We start from the raw sequence: 20016 nt of genomic DNA, 5'->3' as shown, positions 1-20016 counted from the left end.
AGGGGCCTGGATCAGGGGCCTGGATCACGGGCCTGGACCAGGGGCCTGGATCACGGGCCTGGACCAGGGGCCTGGACCAGGGGCCTGGATCAGGGGCCTGGGCCCCTGGATCAGGGGCCTGGATCACGGGCCTGGATCAGGGGCCTGGGCCCCTGGATCAGGGGCCTGGATCACGGGCCTGGACCAGGGGCCTGGACCAGGGGCCTGGATCAGGGGCCTGGACCAGGGGCCTGGATCACGGGCCTGGACCAGGGGCCTGGACCAGGGGCCTGGATCAGGGGCCTGGGCCCCTGGATCAGGGGCCTGGATCACGGGCCTGGATCAGGGGCCTGGGCCCCTGGATCAGGGGCCTGGATCACGGGCCTGGACCAGGGGCCTGGATCACGGGCCTGGACCAGGGGCCTGGATCAGGGGCCTGGGCCCCTGGATCAGGGGCCTGGATCACGGGCCTGGACCAGGGGCCTGGGCCCCTGGATCAGGGGCCTGGATCACGGGCCTGGACCAGGGGCCTGGACCAGGGGCCTGGATCAGGGGCCTGGGCCCCTGGATCAGGGGCCTGGACCAGGGGCCTGGATCAGGGGCCTGGATCAGGGGCCTGGATCACGGGCCTGGACCAGGGGCCTGGATCAGGGGCCTGGGCCCCTGGATCAGGGGCCTGGACCAGGGGCCTGGATCAGGGGCCTGGGCCCCTGGATCAGGGGCCTGGACCAGGGGCCTGGGCCTGGACCAGGGGCCTGGACCAGGGGCCTGGACCAGGGGCCTGTGTGTGCTCTGCACCAGGTCAGATCGGGCTGAGGGCCCGGAGCACAGCGGGGGGTCCATCTCACCCAGCTCCCTCCCTGGCCACAACTCCTCTTTCAGCTTCATCAAAACCAAAACCAAAACCACCACACTCTTGAACAGTTTTTTTTCCAGTTTTTAATTTTCTAAATTACATATATTGTTTTATTTTCTTTCCTGCTAATGTAACCTTTATTTAATGTTAAGGGACACTGTAAGCCAGGTACAATTCCTGTGTACATGGTACATTTGGAATTCATTTACACATACTAAATCCACGTTTGGTGTTTCCTGCCTGTTCTGAAAGATTTAAATATATTTTTGAATAAATCTGCTGGAGACACAGTATTTGTTATACTATCTACTTGTTGCATCAACCAATCCTGTCTCTGGAGTATGGATAGCGTGTGTTCCGAGATGTACAGCGACACCTTGTGGTAAATATTTGATCCTGCATCGTAAAAAAACAACAACATACAAACCAAAAATTATTTTTGATGTGTGAACTAAACGTGATGTGATTGTATGATGTTCTTGTTATATACCTGCTGCTTTGTTCACATTTTATTATTATTCGTAGTATCATTATTATTAGTAGTATTAGTAGTAGTATTATTATTGTTATGAACTTTGAATGAATGGAACTAAAGCATTTTCTCTAGCAAGAGGAAATTATGAAACCCTATAATTAAAAAAAAGTCCACATATGCAGTACAAAACACTGGTTCACAAAGATTGTGATTGTGATTAGATTATGATTTTTTTTTAAACAAAACTTTATTGAAAATATACAAACTCTCAAAGAGGTTAATGGACAAATATCAATGTAAATGCAATATGAAAAGAAAGGAAAATAAAAATAAAAAATGGGTATTCTTGTAAGGAATACAAAAAACAAGGCGCTCTTAAGAATCAAAAGGTGCATATGAATAACAAAATAAATTAAGCATTTAAATTCACATAATGAAGCATAGAAAAGGAGAGGAATTATTAAATTAGAATAACAAATAACGAGCAATGTCCAGACTTATTTTACTTGCATTTTTGTTTTCTACTCTTTTGAGACAGAAAAACATCTTAAAATCGTTAATAAAACCCCGGAAGGAGGGTTTTCAATTTCTCCATTTGATTAGACTGTCGCTGCATGATGGAGTGTCGCTGTTACCGACGACCGTGAACGTCTCCCCGCTACGTCAGTTTGGACATGCGCACTAGTGCGGTCAGGGCAGCTGCTGATCGACGAGGAGAAAGCTAACCTGCATTTCGGTGGATTCCCTCAAAAATACAAGCGTTTGTACTGGTGAGATATTTAAAAAAATAATACATTGTAAGTGTTTAAATGTCTAATAATCGACTAGTGTTATATTACAGTACATATCGGTACCTCAGTGGCAGTAGGAGCAACTTGCTAATAGAATCGTGCCTTAAAATAACGACATGACACAACCTTACATTAGTGTCCGATTTATCACGGTTTTAGTTTGTTTAGGTTGCTTTTTTGTTTTTTTGTTGTTTTTTTTGTGCAATATCTTGTCCATCACAGTTATTTTTTTTTATTATTATTATTTTTTGCATTTGACATCTGATGTCAAATGCATCTTGCATCAATCCCCTGTCACTTCCAGTCTGCAGAGTTCATACAGCCACTGACACTGACCCACTTCTAACATGTGTCCAGTACTGGAGTTGAGGGGGGATGAGGGGGGTGGCATCCCCCCCTGAAATAAAAACAGTCCAAATCATCCCCCCTGTAAAACTGCCATCCCCCCTTTCCATCCCTTATGTCATTTCATCAATGAATGTGGTTTTACTGCTATTTCAACATTTAGAGTCATCACCAGAAAAATAACTTATTTAATAATTTTCACTTGTTTCAAGTAAATTTTCACTTGAAATAAGTAGGAAAATCTGCCAGTGGGACAAGATTTATCTTATCATTACAAGCAAAACAATCTTGTTCCACTGGCAGATTTTTCTACTTATTTCAAGTGAAAATCTACTTGAAACAGGTGAAAATTGTTATTTTTTCCAGTGATGAGTCTTGTTTTAAGTGTAATAAGATTTTTTTTTTACTAAAATGAGACATTTTAACTAGAAATAAGACAAATATTTGTTAAGATTTTGAGTTTTTGCAGTGATCCATTTTACTTATCCTGTGAAGGACAGAGTCATATTGATAAGTTCAGAAAACAGTTTTTTATTGTTGTGTTCTGATGTATTTGATGTAAGCCCAGTGGATATTTAAATCTTACAGAAGGCTGCATTTAACTGCTGCTATGTCATTCCTGCAGTATTTCTGCAGGTGTTTTGGTCACTACTATTATTTGTAATATATTATTTGTAATCAGCACAAATTATCTGTCCCCATATGATAAAATCCACCATCCCCCCTGATTTTTTTTTTTTTTTTTTTTTTTTACAACTCGAATACTGCATGTGTCTATTATTACTTTAAATATATCTACAGTCAGATTGACTTTAGGGAAATGTGCAAGCTAATTGCTTCATCCAAATGACCCAAAAAGTGGCAATTACCCTAATTCTGAGAGATTTGTCGCAGCTGCTGCTGTCTCTCACTATTTCAGCTCTTATTGACTTCATAAGATGGAGCTTCTTGAACTGTAAATATTCAAAGCTATTTCATTCAAAGCCTCAGCTGATGTCACTGTTTTCTGTCTTTTTAAATAGTACAGGGTTCCTACGGGTGCTTGAAAGCCTTGAAAGTGCTTGAATTTCAATGTTGTGTTTTCAAGGCCTGAAAAGTGCTTGAATTTTAGTTTAAGTGCTTGAAAGTGCTTGAAATTATAACTCTGTGTCTTTCACCAAATTGGGATCAGACTGTATAGTTTAGTTATTACAAGGAGAAGTAAAATCGGTCAGATGAAACATAACTAGATGTTTTCAGCACGATACAATGTACATAATTGTGATAAAAAGCGGAAAAAATAATTCTGAGTATATATATTCCTGTAGATATTTTACCCCAGAGATAAGGTGCTTGAAGATTTTGAAAATGACCCTTGAAAGTGCTTGAAAGTGCTTGAATTTGACCTTGAAAAATGTGTAGGAACCCTGATAGTAGTGTCAAGTCGTTGGGTTCCTTTCATTTCTATCACCTGTGGGGTTTTTTCAGTTTTCTAGTTAATGATTTATGTTTTGATAAAGTGCTGATAAAGTTCTTGCATCATTTCTTCAGGTGTAACATCAGATATGGCCCGTGGGCACCAGAAGATCCAGTCCCAGCAGAAAAATGCCAAAAAGCAGGCCGAGATCAAGAAGGCCAAAGGGCATGACCAGAAGGCAGCAGCTAAGGCTGCTTTAGTATACACATGCGCTGTGTGTCGGGTAGGTGAACAAGCAGAAAACACTGAAGTCAACACCAAACTGGGTAAATGGGAGGCTAAAGAGGGTGCTATGTGTTTGCTGGTACTGACAAATATTATTTGTGACGCTATGAGTCTTAATGATACATGTTTTAAGTGCGGATGAGATGTGGACAGTGGCTACTGCATCACTTTAGTCCTGTGGGGGGGGGGGGCAGAGATATCTAAACCATTTAGACTTAAATTAAATAGTTATATTAGCTTATAATAGCTGTCTGTCAATTTGTAATTCAAGATGAACACAGATCAGAAATAGACAGCCATCATGAAAGATGACGGGAAAGGTGAAATGAAAATTTGGGTATGGGAAACATTTCCATAATAAGATGCACTGCAGGATTTTCTTAATGGACAGCATGTGTGTATATACTAGGCCTTATACAGGACTGTCTCAGAAAATTAGAATATTGTGATAAAGTTCTTTATTTTCTGTAATGCAATTTAAAAAAAAAAAAAAAAAAAAAAATGTCATACATTCTGGATTCATTACAAATCAACTGAAATATTGCAAGCCTTTTATTATTTAAATATTGCTGATTATGGTTTACAGTTTAAGATTAAGATTCTCAGAATATTCTAATTTTTTGAGATAGGATATTTGAGTTTTCTTAAGCTGTAAATCACGATCAGCCATATTAAAATAATAAAAGGCTTGCAATATTTCAGTTGATTTGTAATGAATCCAGAATGTACGACATTCTTGCATTACAGAAAATAAAGGACTTTATAACAATATTCTAATTTTCTGAGACAGTCCTGTATTTCCTTACAACTGATCTTCCTTCTTTCCTGAGTGTTTCAACTTCTCTCATTTTAATATGCAAAGGCCTGCTTGTAGTATTAAAGTTTGTTTTTTTGTGATGAAGAACTTGCAAAAAAAACATTTTACTACCACTGTATCTTTAATTGTTTTTGTTTTTTTAAACTCAGACACAAATGCCTGACCCGAAAACCTTCAAGCAGCACTTTGAAAGCAAACATCCGAAGTCTCCAATGCCCCCAGAGTTGGTAGGCGTGGAGGCTTAATTGAGTCACCTGTCTCTCAGTAAGACGGTTGAAGCTGATTCAGGATGGCCTTTCACACCTTTGGAGTCAACATGTAGTGATTCACATAACATATCTTCAGTAAAACCTTGGTTGTTCCTCCACTTTATTAATTGGCTTTTGAGAGTTATCATGGGATGGTACTTCCTGGTAATTATCCCATCTAGTTGTTTTTTTTCCCTAGCCTTCGCCTGCCAGATTATAATGGACTGAAGGTACATAACTAACATCCACCCTCTCTAGGCTTGCTCCAAAATATCTGCATGGTCCATTTTTGATTGTAAATGATCATTTCAATATGTTGAACTCAAACGACCGGCTTGTCAACACTACACATCTCAGGTTGAAGGACAAGCTTTGGAGATATTGAGTTGGCTTGGCTTAATAAAGTTGATGATGATAATTGGAAGTCATCCACATCTAGTTTTATGGATGTTTGACAGGAATAAACTTGTCATATATTAGGTTTTGGCTTAGAATGATCAAGAATGGAGCTCTTACAATGAGTTTGAAAAGGCACATTTAAAAACTCTAATGTGCTATTTGAATTCCTGGTTGATTCTGTTCTGCACTGATTTTATATATTTTTTTTTTTCCTCAATATAAAGAATATGTTGAACACACTGTGCTACACGGGTACTGAATCTGCTCTTTGTATCTGCCCCTCACATATTCATGAAGCATATCTAGTCCGAGTGCCGTGTATTGTTGTAAAAGGCAGTGCAGGTCTCACCACAGCCAACCCTTCCATGACTGAATTGCTTGAACCTTGTTGCATTATGCATTGTGTCTGTTAAAAATGGATCTGTCAGTTAAGATAATTGTTTATAGTGGTTGTTGTGATTTAATAATATTGACGAGCTACTCCTTTTCCCCCAGTTTGTCGTCATAAGTACGTGACCTCATTGTGCACAGCTGTAGTTGCTAATGATTTAGTTCCTCACTGTTGAATTGTGCTGTGTAACTTGTCATTCCTCCATGACGTGTGTGAAAACAGACGTATTTCAATTCTGAACCTGCATTAAAGGCTAAAATTACACTGTAAGTTAACTTGGTTTTTTTTGTTAGTTTCCTATCATATAGCATGCTTACAGATAGATTTAATTTATGGAAAGGAATTATTTTTCAATACATTTGGACCTACCGGTCTTGAACCACTGACATTGTATCACTGTGCTAAAGTCTGGACTGACAACCAGCCATGTTTTTACTTTTGTAATAATCATATCTTTGTCAGCGCAATGTAATGTATAGCCTTTTAATAAAGGTCTTTTTATATAAACTTTCACTTGTCTTTTATTGAATCAAATTCCTAAATGAAATACATATACATTTGGCACTGTTATGGGTTCTGCCCGACTACGAGGACGGCTGTGGAGGTTCAGTGAGTTGTGACATTTCTAGTAATGCCGAGGGGCATTGTCCTTTTATTTTCTAATTCTGAACATGTCTCTACTGTTAATTATGAACATAATTACATGTGGTGATGCATTCATGCAAAGGCAAGTGCTCCTCTTCATCCTATGTTGTCTTTGTGTGGGCAAATATAACCTTAGCTGAAAAGCGTACTTTTTTTCTTCACCATTGTATTTACAAAAAAAGAGTCATGTGGGTAACACTAAGTACCCCTTTGCTTCCAAAGGATTTAACAGCTGCAGCCAGATGCTGCTCAGCCCCTGATGAACAGATCATCAGCAGCTATGCAGACCTCTAAAAGCTGTTAACGCAAATCTAAGTAGAGAAGACGTGTGGTGTTTTTAGGAGAGCTTTTGTTGCTGCACATCAACTTGGAAAAAGGCTTAAAAATCATGCGTTTTTCCACTAGTACCTACTCAGCCCAACTCAACTCACCTCGACTCAACTTGCCTTTTCTTTTTTTTTTTTTTTTTTTTTTTTTATACCTTGTCTGCACACATATTAATGATTGGTACTATGACGGTAGAAACCAAAGGCATATATATGTGCATTATTACTATATTTAATATATATACATATATATATGCATACACATATATAAATATACACATGCAAACCCAGTGATTTATTTATTTTTTTTATTTTTTTAGGGGGGGGGTGACGACATCCACTGCCAATCCAGGAAGCAGGAACACACGGAGACACACGTCAAGCACTGGAAATCTGCAACAAAAACCACAAACACACACAAACACAAAACCGACTTTGTTTCTTTTCAATACCCAGATGAGAAGTAGGAGGTTGGAGTGAAGCTGCTGTGACGTATTTGATTGTGTATCTAAATGAAGAAGACAATAACACTAAAGATGTAGAACCTGGAGGAGATGATAGATGTGCTGCTGGGTCTGTGGTTTGTGTTTGATATCAAGTTAAAAAATGAGAGTGAGAGAAGCTTCAAGTGGCGACTTTTTTTTTTGTTTGTCTCGGCACTGCTGAAAAGTCAGCTGGAGTCGTGAGCAGCTATGAAGAGACAGAGCTCCTGGTAGATCTGGTCGTTCCTTATCGCCCGGCTAGATCCCTTTTTAATTCTCTCCTCAGCACCAGGTTTATGAACATCTGCACCTCAGAGTTGGATCACCAAACAGACTTTTGCTGCCATTGCTGGTCGAATAAAATGAACAAGAATCCGTCAGAGTTGCTCTTTCTTTGATTTCCTCCTCCTGACTCAGACGTCTGACTCCAACCCCCCGACCAATCGGTGGCCTGTAGTGTGATGATGTCAGATACAGCTGACTCAGCAGCTTAGAACCTCGGTGGAATAGATACAGAAAAGTATCTACTCGGCACGTTAGACATCTAGTGGAAAAGAACCAAACCGAGTGGAGGCGAGTCGAGCTGAGTAGGTACTAGTGGGAAAAGCGCCAGAACAAATTGAACAAATCTGGAGTTCCTCCTACAATGAGCGATTATTCACAAGTGGAAGGCACACAAGACGGGGTGAACTTCAGATTTACCCCAAGATCAGACCGCGCAGGGCTCCATTGTTCCAAAGTGCCCGTGGAAACAAAAGAGTTGTTTTGATGAGTGGAAATGCCCACTGCGACCAACCTGAAGGTGGCGTTGCATCTGGCCTTGTGTGTGCAGATTGTGGAGATTACTAAAGCAGTGGGTAGGTGCGGGACCAGGACTGGTGAAGGGTCCTAGTGCTCGTAGAGGACTCCGTGGAGATGGATGGACGGCACCAGAGGCTCCTGATCTCCCTCAACCAGACACTTCTGGTGCAGCACTAACACGGGTGGAAAACTAGAGCTTGATTAGCAGTGGACTGTTTACTCTAGTTAGGGACAGGGCTGGGGATCGATTCAAATGTCAAGAATCGATTCCATTCAGAATCAATTATCAAGATTTGATTCAATATTGATTTAGGTTAGTGTTATTAAAACTGTTTTTTTAGCTGTTGCATACATTATATGACGCTGTGGTTATGCAACATATTAATACTAGTATTATATTGAGATTAAACAGCAAGTATTGCAGCTAATGATGCTGTAAGGACCAATCAGCTCCCAGAATGCTGATAGAACTGCAAACAGAAACATCGTGTGGGGCAGAATTATCAAACAGATCCAGGTGAGCAAACAGACGTATTAAATCAGTTTTATTTTTTCCCACATTCCGTTTTTATTTTTTCCATTTTCGGTCTTTTTCGGTTTTTAATTTTTGAGAATTTGGTTTTTAGCATTTTATGCAAATGTAACCCCAAGGCAGTATATAAAGTAATGAAATATAGACAATTTATGCAATTATAACTGAAAACTTTAACATTTTTATACCTTTAAACATATTTAAAGGCAAAAACATGGCACCAGTTATTCTTGTGTCCAACAAAACATTCCTTTTTTTGGGCATAAACAAAAAAATACCAAAAGTTGTAATGTAATGATGAAAAAAAAAAATCGATCTTTAGACGTACGAATCGATTTTTAGGAATAAATATGAGAATCGATTTAGAATCGGAAAATTAATTTTTTTTCAACACAGGCCTAGGTCAGTAATTGTCTTTCGGTTTATTTATTTTTGGATAGGTACGTTTGGTTGTCTTAGGTAGTGCTGTGTTGTTAGTTATTTGGGCCTCGGTCCATCCTGAAGCTTTAACTCTAGTTTCTTGGCAAATGCTTGTGGACTTAAGTTCACTTTTAAACTGAGTCTACTTCCTGTTTCAGATTTGGGAGACAGAAGGGACTGTCTTTTTGGTACTACTGGACCGGGCGTCACAGAGGACAATATCCCCAACTGTGGTGGCAGACATACTTTGGTTGGTAAATCGATTCCCTTCTCAAACATGTATATTGTGACAGAGGAGTCCAATCAAACAGCCCAGTTGAGGCACAGCACAACTAGGCTGTTGGATTGGACTCCCCTCTTTGTCCTGTAGCTATAGCTCAACAAAACTGTGCACGTGAAGGCACTGATTGAGTCCAGCTCTCCTACATGCTTGAGGCAAGTGTGGGCTCATCTGTCCAACAGCTCAAGCTTGGGTCTTGCAACAGGACAACGGTCCACTGCACACCAGCAAATCTACGTCAAAATAGCTGGAAAGGAAAAAACTTATTTTTAGAATCTCCTAATTGAAGTCCAGACCATAATAAGATGATCTTCAGCTGTGAATAAAGCAAGAAAAACCTAAATGAACTCACTTATTTTGTGAAGAAGAGCCAGTAATTCTTCCACAATGATTAAGTTATACAGAAAACAACTTCTTCCAGTTGTTTGTTGAGCTACAACCAGTTGAATCTTACTTGTCAATTCCTACATGAATTTCTTTTTTTTGTGAAATAAATAATGGCACAGTGAAATAAGTTGGATTTTATTCATCTAACTTGTCTGACTAATAGTAAGACCTACTGCAGTCAGATGATTTTTATTATATTTTTGCATAAAAAATGTAGGATTAAGAGAAGAAACACTAACTTTTGTACAATTGTCTGAACCCTGCGAGGAAAGTTGAATATAACGTTTCCCTTCTCTCTTTCATTTGGTTCAGTTAGAACTCTGAGCCCCCCCATACTTATCTTTATCAACGGTTTATTTGTGTACCTCAGTGGACATGTTACAGAAACTGCAGAGCAGCAACTGCTCCTCGTTATCATGTCCCTTCTCTATTCATCTCTTCAGCTATGGGGAGAAAAAAGTGAATATCTGAAATATCAGACCTTAAAAAAAAAGAAAATCCAGAGAGTGTTGAAAGAGACTTCATAATCCGTTTCCCGTGAAAGTGTGTTACAGTTCAGCATGTAACACATCTGTAGTTTGAAGGGAGTTGATTGTTTTTACTACTGAATGCCCCGAGTGTGTGGTGTAGTTGGTAAAGTGGAAAGCACACATGCTCTCTGTTTATGCTCTTGCACTCAGCGGTGGCGATGTCTTGTGTCTGTAAAGAGTGGGGTCGGCTTCATGGACAACTGGGCCGACAGGTTTTGTGAGCAGGCCTTTGTAAAAGACAAATACTGCCTGTTTACAAGCCCCCGCTGTGATGTGGTGCAAGAAGAACGCTGGTCATTGTCTAGATTTTCTGGAGCACGATTCTTGAGTCCTTTAGTTTGTTTTTCCATGTTGATAGAGCGCTCATAATAAGCTGTTTATAAAAAAAAGTTAACATTTATGCATAGAAATAAGTAAGTAAGTAAAGATATCTGATCTATGGCTGTTGGACCAGCTGCGTATCTTCTCTGGGCTTTTCCTTTTAGGGATCACCTGTTTCCATCTTTTCCTCCATCACACCAACCCCCCCCCCCCCCCTCCCCCCCCCCTTTATTCACGAGTCTCACCTCAAGGCATTAAGTCAAAGATTAAGCTTCATTTCATTTATTGATTCATCCCAGACATGTCAAAACCTTTGTACAGAGCATAACAATGTTAACACTAGTATGAATATATCTATACATACACATATAAACACATTTTGAACATATAGAATCCCTTGTAAATAAATGTATATAAATAAATGAATCTATTTTAACTCAATGTACACAAATAAATAAAGCTATACCCAATACGGGCACACCTCTTTATATATAGATACCTACGTGTATACTGTACATGCAGACGCATAACAATACACACTACATATATATCCCGTGTAAGCAGAATTAGAACATAATCTGTTATATTTATTATTATACTGTTTACTACACAAAACTTTGGACACCAATAGATTTGTGCTCTCAGATTTAGTAGCAAGGTCTTACTACAAGGATGACTATATGAACAGATGAGCAGACACTGTGGGGGGGCTGCAGGTCAGGATGTAAGCAGGCATCTTCCAGACATCCCCACAGACAGGTGGAAGCAGCAGTGGGATGATCAGAGGGGGGACTGCAGGTCAGCATGCAGCTCCTGAAGCTCTGGCCTGCAAACATGCACAGAAGAGAAAAAATGTGGGGGTGGGGGGCAGACCAACACAATGGAGAACAATGATGGTTATGAGATACTTAGAATTAATAACTGAGGGTTGATTTGAGGTAGGGCTGTGCGATTAATCGATTTTAAATCTAAATCGGATTTATTAATCCGATTCCGATGTTAAAAAAAGGAAAATCGGAAAATCGATTTTCCTTTTTTGCAGCTGGCTGCATTACAGACAGAGCTCGTCTAGTCATCTTTGTTTGGTCAAGAAAATGGTGAATGTTGTCACTTTACTAAACTCAAGGACGATTTACAGTATCTTTCAATTGCACTTCATTCCCAATAGGGACATTTGTTTGCTATTTTTCTTTAAAAATAAAGATAAAATATTTGAAACAATTTATTCCATTGTCTTTTGTAGTTTTAATAAAAAAATTGAAATCGAAATCGAAAATCGGGTTTTCAGAGAAAAAAATCGAGATTTTATTTTTGTCCAGCCCTAATCTGAGGATGTCCTGCATGTTTTAGATGTTTACCTGCTTCATCACACCGTGATACAAGGAGCTGTGTCATCAACAGAGATGTGCAAACCTTGATGACAAGCTAATGAGGACTGTTAATTAGAATCAGGTGTGTTGATGCAAGGAGACATCGAAAAGTTGCAGGACTGCGGCCCTGGAGGACTGGAGTCCGAGACCCCTGGCTTAGTGGATCATGTCGGTGTCCCCCTGCAGCGTAGCTCCAGCAGCATATCTAGGAAGAAGCTCTGTCAACAAGTAAGTTGACCATGCTTTATTTTTTTATTCCTTTAGAAACTCAGATGTGACTCTTTAAGTTTTGCATCATATTCCTTTTAAAAATCTCCCAAAGAAAGCCTAACAAACCAGTAGTGAAAAACGTTTTGGGATGTATGGGAGTAAATTGACTTTTGTAGTAGGAGAGTTTCTGTTTGCAACTCCAGTTTGCAAATTTCAAGGGTAATAGAGATGTACTCTGACACTGATGGATGAATAATGTAGACAAGGGTGTTCCCCCTCTTCATCTTAGAGCTCAGTGGCAGGTGTTTGATAATCAACATCTAAAACATCCTGCATTTTAGAAACAAGTCCAGTGAAGTTGTGAATGAAGTTCATATAGATGTAAATGGCATGTGAACAACAAAGGTAGCTATGCCTGACATGACTCCTCTCTGCTGGATTTAACTGGCTGTACAGCAAATCAAAAGAGAAGCCAACACATAGGAAGAATGCTGGTGTGTAAACAAAACTAATCTTTGATAGCTACTGAACGAAACCTGAGCTGCTGCACGGCAGGAACTTTAAAGGACACGAAACTAACGCAAAACAACTGAGTGACATTCTTTGACTGAAATCTGATGTCACCATAGAGGTTCTCTGAGGTCACGAGGAAGCAAAGTTAGCTGGATTAAACAAGGAAGTAAGAGTCGCAGGAGTTTTCCCAAAAACAAAGAACATCGAAGCTTAATTCCTGCAGGTAAATGGGAAAAGAATCAAAAATAGCACAAAAAGCAGGAAGCGTGAGAGTAGAAATACAACAGGAGCACCCTGTTGTATTTTTACTCTCATGCTTTTTCAGAGAGCCGTACTGAAGTAATAAGACCAAGAACACGGCCAGTAAAGACAGACTCCGGTAAATACTGAGGTGAGTAATGAGTGACTGAAACCACTTCTCACTGATAACCATCATCAAGTCTGACTTTCAGTCATGACTCACATGACTGTCTGAAAACACCCAGGACTGCAGTCTTTTCTCATGATCCTGTTCACTTTGACAATCATCGAGACTACAGGCAAACAAAACAGCTCAAATCATATTTATATGAGCAAAGAGCAAAGACCAGGGGACTGTGATAGGCTGGACAGACGGGGGGAGGGACGGAGCTCCAGTCTGTGCTGGCAGTTCCAGAGAGAGAGACAATGGACAAGCTGCTGGCCGTCACTAGGAGGTCATCCAGCCTCTGCACGCCACCGTTACATCACAGAGGGGCTTGTTCAGCAGCGAGCTGCTGTCACCGAGCTGCAGCAGGCTCAGAAAAGTGTTCCTACCCAGGACCACCCAGAACCACCCAGGACTGTTTAACAACACGCTGGGGGAGGTGGAGGGAGGGCGGCGCTCACAGCACCACAGGTAGAGTTATGGGCAGCATGTACTGTTGAGGCTGACATTCTTAAAGGGTACATATTATGAAAAACATGTTTTCTCTTGCTTTAACATATATAAAGTGGTCTCCGCTCAGCCTGCCGACTCAGAGAAGGAGGAAATAAACTAAATTCTGCAGTGTCTGTACAGCCGCCAGGATGAGCCGTCCAGTGTGATGTGGATCTACGAGCCGTTCAGATTCTGCTCCCGTCATTACGTCACGACAGGAGCGATGCGTGAAACCACGCCCACAACTAACTCCGCCGACCGGAGCTTCCGCCATTTTTCCGTAGCGGTGTATTGCATCATTCAAGCAGCCAATCAGCACAGAGCCTCATTATCATAGCCCCGCCCACTCAGAATCCCACATAGATAATGAGGTTAGAGACTGGGAAGATAAAGACATGGCTCAGAGGCTGAATTTCTAATTTATTTAGCAAAAACAATTAAAAGCTTGTTTTTAAGACATTCAAGGCCTGTTTAAAAAGGTATTAGATCCCATAATAGGTCCCCTTTAACTCCCTTCAGTTCAACCTACTCTTTACATCACCTTACTTCATTTTTCATGTTGTTGTGTTTTTTTTTATTCCTGATTCTGCACTTGCCATTTTAAATTTCTGTTTTTCATTTGACCTTTTCTTATTTTTAATATCATTGTTTCTCTGTTGTTCTTGTATTGCTGATTCCCCAAACTTCCTTCAGGATCAATAAAAAAAACATATATCAAGCTATCATCACAGTGTGGAATAATTTTTTTTTTCTTTTCAAATGGTACAGATATATAGACAGAAATAAAAACAACTTTTTAACTGGTATTTAGTTAATGCAGTATTAAGCAGATTAATGGTGAGATCGGCTGGTACGAGGGCAGAGTAGATGTATCTGTAATAAGGAAATATCTGTGTAATGGGAAATCATAAAGGTGATGTTTATGTTTCCAGAGTCAGCAACACAAAAATGCTGAGCAGAAATAGTTAAACAGTATGGACTGCATAAGACCTCATTGGTATGAACGTCAAGCTGTGTGCTCTACACCCCCCACTGTTATCTAGTATTGCTGACTTAAAATATAACCAGTCTAGAAACCAACCAAACACACTAGACGGGTCTTTTTTCCCTGCTGTCTAGTGATGCCAGGCAGCAACAAAATAGAAAATGGGTGTGGAGAAGCTTTTCATCTCATCCCACCACAACACTGGCAACCAAAAACTCTCTTCTATGCTCATATAAACTTTTGCGAAGGCCACAGTTGGAATCTGAGTGTGTGTGTGGACAAATTGAGTCATCTTTTGTTTCCATCTCTAGAAACCAGTACTTCAGACTCTATAACTGACTGTATTAGAATCTTTGTGTTGGTCTTGATGGTGAATTATGGGAAACTCAGACTTTGGAGGACAACACTGGATAATATGCAGAGACACGTGTCTTTACAGGCAACACTGGACCTTCCATAAAGAGAGCGATTTGTGACAAAAAAAAAGACCAATTTCTACTTTTTTGAGACCAGATTTAACTTTCATCTAGATTATTTAATTCCATTAAATTTTATTTATACACCGTCTATTACAACAGAAGTTGTCTCTAGGCGCTTTCCAGAGACCCAGAACATGACCCCCGAGCAATTATTACATAAATATAACATAAACAGTGGCAGGTAAAAACTCCCTTAGTGGGAGAAAAACATGAAGTTTTCTAGGGGGCGCTGTTGAGCCATTAGGACACGACCATTAATGCAAACCATTAAATATCAAATTTTTCGCCAGGCCTGGCTTGCGTGCAAAATTGGGTGACTTTTGGGGCACGTTTAGGGGGGCAAAAAGGCCCTCATTTCGTCGGAAGAAGGAAAAAAAAAACAAGGAAAATTCCTACAGATACAATAGGGCCTTCGTGCCAAACAGTGGCAAGAAAAACTCCCCTTTAGGAGGGAAGACCAGCACAACAAACTACAAGAACAATGGACAACAATGATGGTTATAAGATACTCATAATTAATAAATGAGAAAGGAAAGAGAAGAGAAGGAGGGGAAATGGGCACTGCTCAATGGATCATGTTGGTGTCCCCCTGCAGCGTAGCTCTATAGCAGCATATCTAGGATGAAGCTCTGTTTCAGACCTGCTGCTCTAGTCTGGTCCTGCAGCTGCAGCTACGACTACTGACCCTGACACACTAGAGTTTACACTAACGAGAGGTTTACTAGAGATTTACTAACACTAACTAGAGGTTTACTAACACTAACTATAAGCTTTACTAAACACTAACTAGAGGTTTAATAACACTAACTAGAGGTTACTAACACTAACTAGAGGTTTACTAAACAGAAAGGTTTCAGTTTGGTTTTAAAGGTGGAGGTGGTGTCAGCCTCCTTAACCCAGATTGGAAGTTGGTTCCATAGTAACAGTTCCTGGTACCAGAAGACCATCCTCCAAATCTACATTTAGGTGAGGATGCCTTCTAACCTTATGATTGTCTTGTACCTGTAGACTCCAATCACCCCTTCACCTGTGGACTTCACCATATAAAGCCCCCTACCTTAATTCTTCTTGCATAGTAGGATCTGCTCTCCTATCTCTGCTAAACCTACATCTATGTTTGTTTGTTGACTTAGGCGTACATTTCCATGTTTTTTTAAATTCCATCAAGGTAATCAGTGAGTGTAGTCTTCAGCTGGAACAGAGCACAACCCTCTTTTGCAAGTAGGACATAGAGAAAAGGAGGACTACAGAGGATTACACTAGATATTAATCTTTCCTCTTTAGCATTTGCAGGACTTTTCCTTTCTTGAAAAGAATTTTGGCGGTTTATGCCCCTTTAAAGGCTATAAAAGCCAAAGTAAGACTGTACAGGACGACTGGTACCCACTCTGGTTTGCAGGACCATCAGGCTGCTACCGGGGAACGACTCCAACACCGACTTACGCAGTATCAACCACCTCATGCGTATTCTGGCGGGAAATGGACGGACACATTTTTATATTCTTCATCTCAAGTTGTTTGTTCAGCAGCTCATCTGTCGTTTCCAAACTCTGCTCCTCAAGTACCCCTGCCCTGCATGTTTTAAGTGTTTCCCTGCTTCAACACAACCCTGATAGACATGGCTGTGTCATTTAGAGACTTGTGGAGACCTTGATGACGAGCCCATAAGGGTCACAAATTAGAATCAGCTGTGTTGGAACAGGGAAACATCTAAAACATGCAGGGCAAGGGTGTTTGATGGACTGGGGTTGGGAATCACAACGATCAGCAAGCTGCTAGTGTGTGTCCAGTGTTAGTTTTAAAAGTCCTTGTGTGCTCTTTGAAGGATGACTTTTGGTTCTATGTTCTTTCAGACTTAACTTTACGTGGTCTCTCGTATTAGAAATCTGTTGTTGCACTCACAGCGAGGTGTCTAACCCGCACTGGCAGGAGAAGCACATTTTAATGATTGGGATCTCAGCATGGAAAGACAAGTCGTTAGTCCACCGATGATCACTTGGCACAAACGAGAACATTGTTTATTGAAATAATAATGGCATTCATACTGAAAGAGTAGGGATAACAAAGTGAGCAAAGAGCCCAGGAACTCCCACTGTAGTCTATTCTTATAGCAACATAATTACAGGGAAGCCAGCACTAAAGCTTTATCAGAAAGGAAAGTTTTATGTCTAATCTTAAATGCAGTGTTTGCATCCATAACACAAGCTGCAAGCTGGTTCCACAAGAGAGGAGCCTGATAACTGAAGACCCTGATATCTGATGGTTTTCTCTCTTAAATGTTTAAACCTGTGAACTCTTGGATGAAATGTTTGCCTGATGGGACACCAGTCCTCTGCTGATTACCCTCCACACCTGCAGTCCATCACTAACTCAGCAGTAATTAGATTTCCGTTTCTGCAACTCTCTTAAACAATTAAAAAAGGATGGGAAACAACTAATGAAAATAAAACATGTCTGCTCTTGCGATTCAGCCTTAATCCAACCCTAGCTCTTTTTTTTCCCACATTCTCCGGATTCCTTTCTCAGTTGCTCATCTGCCTGCCTTCCAGTAATTCTGCCACCACGCCTCACCTTCCCTCATGTCATTCCTCCAATAAAGGGCTGTTCTTGACTCTGCTGTCGCAGTAAAATGCTTTTAAAACTGCACACAGCTTCTGGGTTTGCTCTTGTGTTTGCTCCTGTGCCCTTCATAAATTCAATTTCAATTCAATTCAGTTTTATTTATATAGCGTCTACTACAACAGAAGTTGTCTCTAGGATCTTTCCAGAGACCAGAACATGACCCTGAACAATTATTACATAAATATAACATAAACAGTGGCAGGTAAAAACTCCCCTAGTGGGAGAAAACCCTTAAGCCAAACAGTGGCAAGAGAAACTCCCCTTTAGGAGGGAAGAAACCTGGACCAGGACCTGGATCATAAGGGGGTAGAAAGAAACCTGGACCAGGACCTGGATCATAAGGGGGGGAAGAAACTTGGACCAGGACCTGGATCATAAGGGGGAAGAAACCTGGACCAGGACCTGGATCATAAGGAGGGACCCTCCTGCTGAAGACCAGCAGGACAGAACAGGAAAAGAGAGAACTGGGAGAATGAAGAACAGAGAAAGGAGAGACACAGACACAATGGCTAACTGGTGGACTACAGGGATGACTATAACCTCCTGAGGATGTAGAGAGCAGACACTGAAGTGGTCAGAAGGGGGGGGGGGGTGCAGGTCAGGATGCAGCTCCTGAAGCTCTAGCTTGCAAACATAAGAAACAAATGTGTCTTATGTCATTGCCCTTGCGACCTATGTGTCTGTTGTGTAAGATAAACTGGGTGCACTGGGTGTTTAAATACTTAGGTTCACTCTGAGTGCATCTTTCTGTTCATGCAAAGTCGGTTATTAATAACCAAACTATATTAACCTTTTCAGCGATATAAATGATCAATACTAAACACATACCAACTGCATTGCACCAACGAGAAGGTATTTTCTGTGGTTACAGATTTTCATCTTTGTCTCTTGTTCCTACTTTTGACACATTTTTGTAATGACTTCAGCCAGGTTAATGGTCACTCCTGCAGTCAGTTTGAAAATATATTTATAGGTTAATAAGGTACGTTTTCCAATTCACTACTTATGTTACAGTACAAAGGAACTTTTGCAGTTTTATGCTCTCAAGGTCCCTTATAGGCGGGGCGTGGAGGTTAAACAACGTTTACAACACTATTCAGGAGTCACTCTTGTTTGTTCCCTTGCTGGATCCTTGTCTCATTTTCTCTTCCATCATTACTTGTTTGGGTCTCTAAGCCTGCATTTATGGTGCAACTTTTTTGCTCCACCGTGGCACCCCTGTGTCTCCACGCCATGGCCCCAGGGCTCAATACGTGGACCCCTTCTCTTTTCAATACACACCACCACCCTGGGCTTGATTATCTGCTCACATGGTTTCTCATACCGTTGCTACTGTATGTTGACGATACCCAACTGTACCTGTCATTCCTACCACCAGCTTGTTGTCTCGCTGATATCTCCTCTTGGATGAATGAAAGCTACCTTCAACTAAACTTCTCCAAGACTAGACTCTTGGTCCTCCTAGCCAGCCAGTCTGTCCATTATAACCTTAAAACCAACACTGACTCTTCATCCCAGCAAGGAACTTGGGTGTCGTGGCCTTCATATCCTTCATTGACCATATTGCTGTGGTCTCTTGGACATGCTGCTTTCCACTCGACAACACATAGAAATTCAGGCTTTACCTAACTCAGTATGCTACCCGAGTCTTAGCACAGTCCATGGTTATGTCTTGCCTCGACAACTGTAATGCTCTCCTTGCTGGCCTACCAGCATATGTCATAAAAGTCTTACAGATTATCTAGAATGTGACAGCACATCTGGTACGATATTAAAAACTAAACTCAGCTACTTTGACGCCCCTGTCATCACATCAAAATACAGTAATATGTCTGAGCTGTGTTGGAGAGGATGTGGTTTGATTGGGGACTTTACACATATATTTTGGGAACTGGCCAAAGCTCACTGATTTCTGGAAGAAGGTTGAATTAAAGATCAAGCAGATTCTGCATGTTGATTTTACTATGGGGCCAGCCCTAGTCATACTAGCTATACTTCCAGATGATATGATGGAGAGAGATCTGGCTTCTCTACTGAGAATTCTGCTTTTAGTGGGCAAAAAAATTATAACAGTCAACTGGCTGAAACCACAGTGCCCGAGCATAACACACTGGAGAGAGAGGATAAGACATGTGTATATGATGGAGAAAATTACAGCAAGATTGAGGCTAAAAACTAACCAGTTCAGTGATCGCTGGTCGCTAATAACAGAAGCATTAACAAACCTATGAAC

The 20016-nt window shown here is 40.8% G+C and overlaps 1 protein-coding gene across 1 annotated transcript; it reads left to right on the top strand.

Moving 5' to 3' along the window:
- The first annotated feature begins 1965 nt into the window (after nucleotides 1-1965).
- Nucleotides 1966-6468, top strand: LOC133440864 (zinc finger protein 706). Its single transcript, XM_061718194.1, has 3 exons — nucleotides 1966-2080; nucleotides 3977-4125; nucleotides 5094-6468. The coding sequence occupies exons 2-3, from the start codon at nucleotides 3991-3993 to the stop codon at nucleotides 5187-5189; spliced, it is 231 nt and encodes a 76-aa protein (XP_061574178.1). The 5' UTR covers nucleotides 1966-2080; nucleotides 3977-3990; the 3' UTR covers nucleotides 5190-6468.
- The last annotated feature ends 13548 nt before the right edge of the window (nucleotides 6469-20016 follow it).

Source organism: Cololabis saira, chromosome 3 (genome assembly GCF_033807715.1).
Source record: "Cololabis saira isolate AMF1-May2022 chromosome 3, fColSai1.1, whole genome shotgun sequence".
Taxonomy (NCBI): domain Eukaryota; kingdom Metazoa; phylum Chordata; class Actinopteri; order Beloniformes; family Belonidae; genus Cololabis; species Cololabis saira.
The sequence above is the reverse complement of the archived record's forward strand: the minus strand, read 5'-3'. Positions and strand labels throughout refer to the sequence as shown.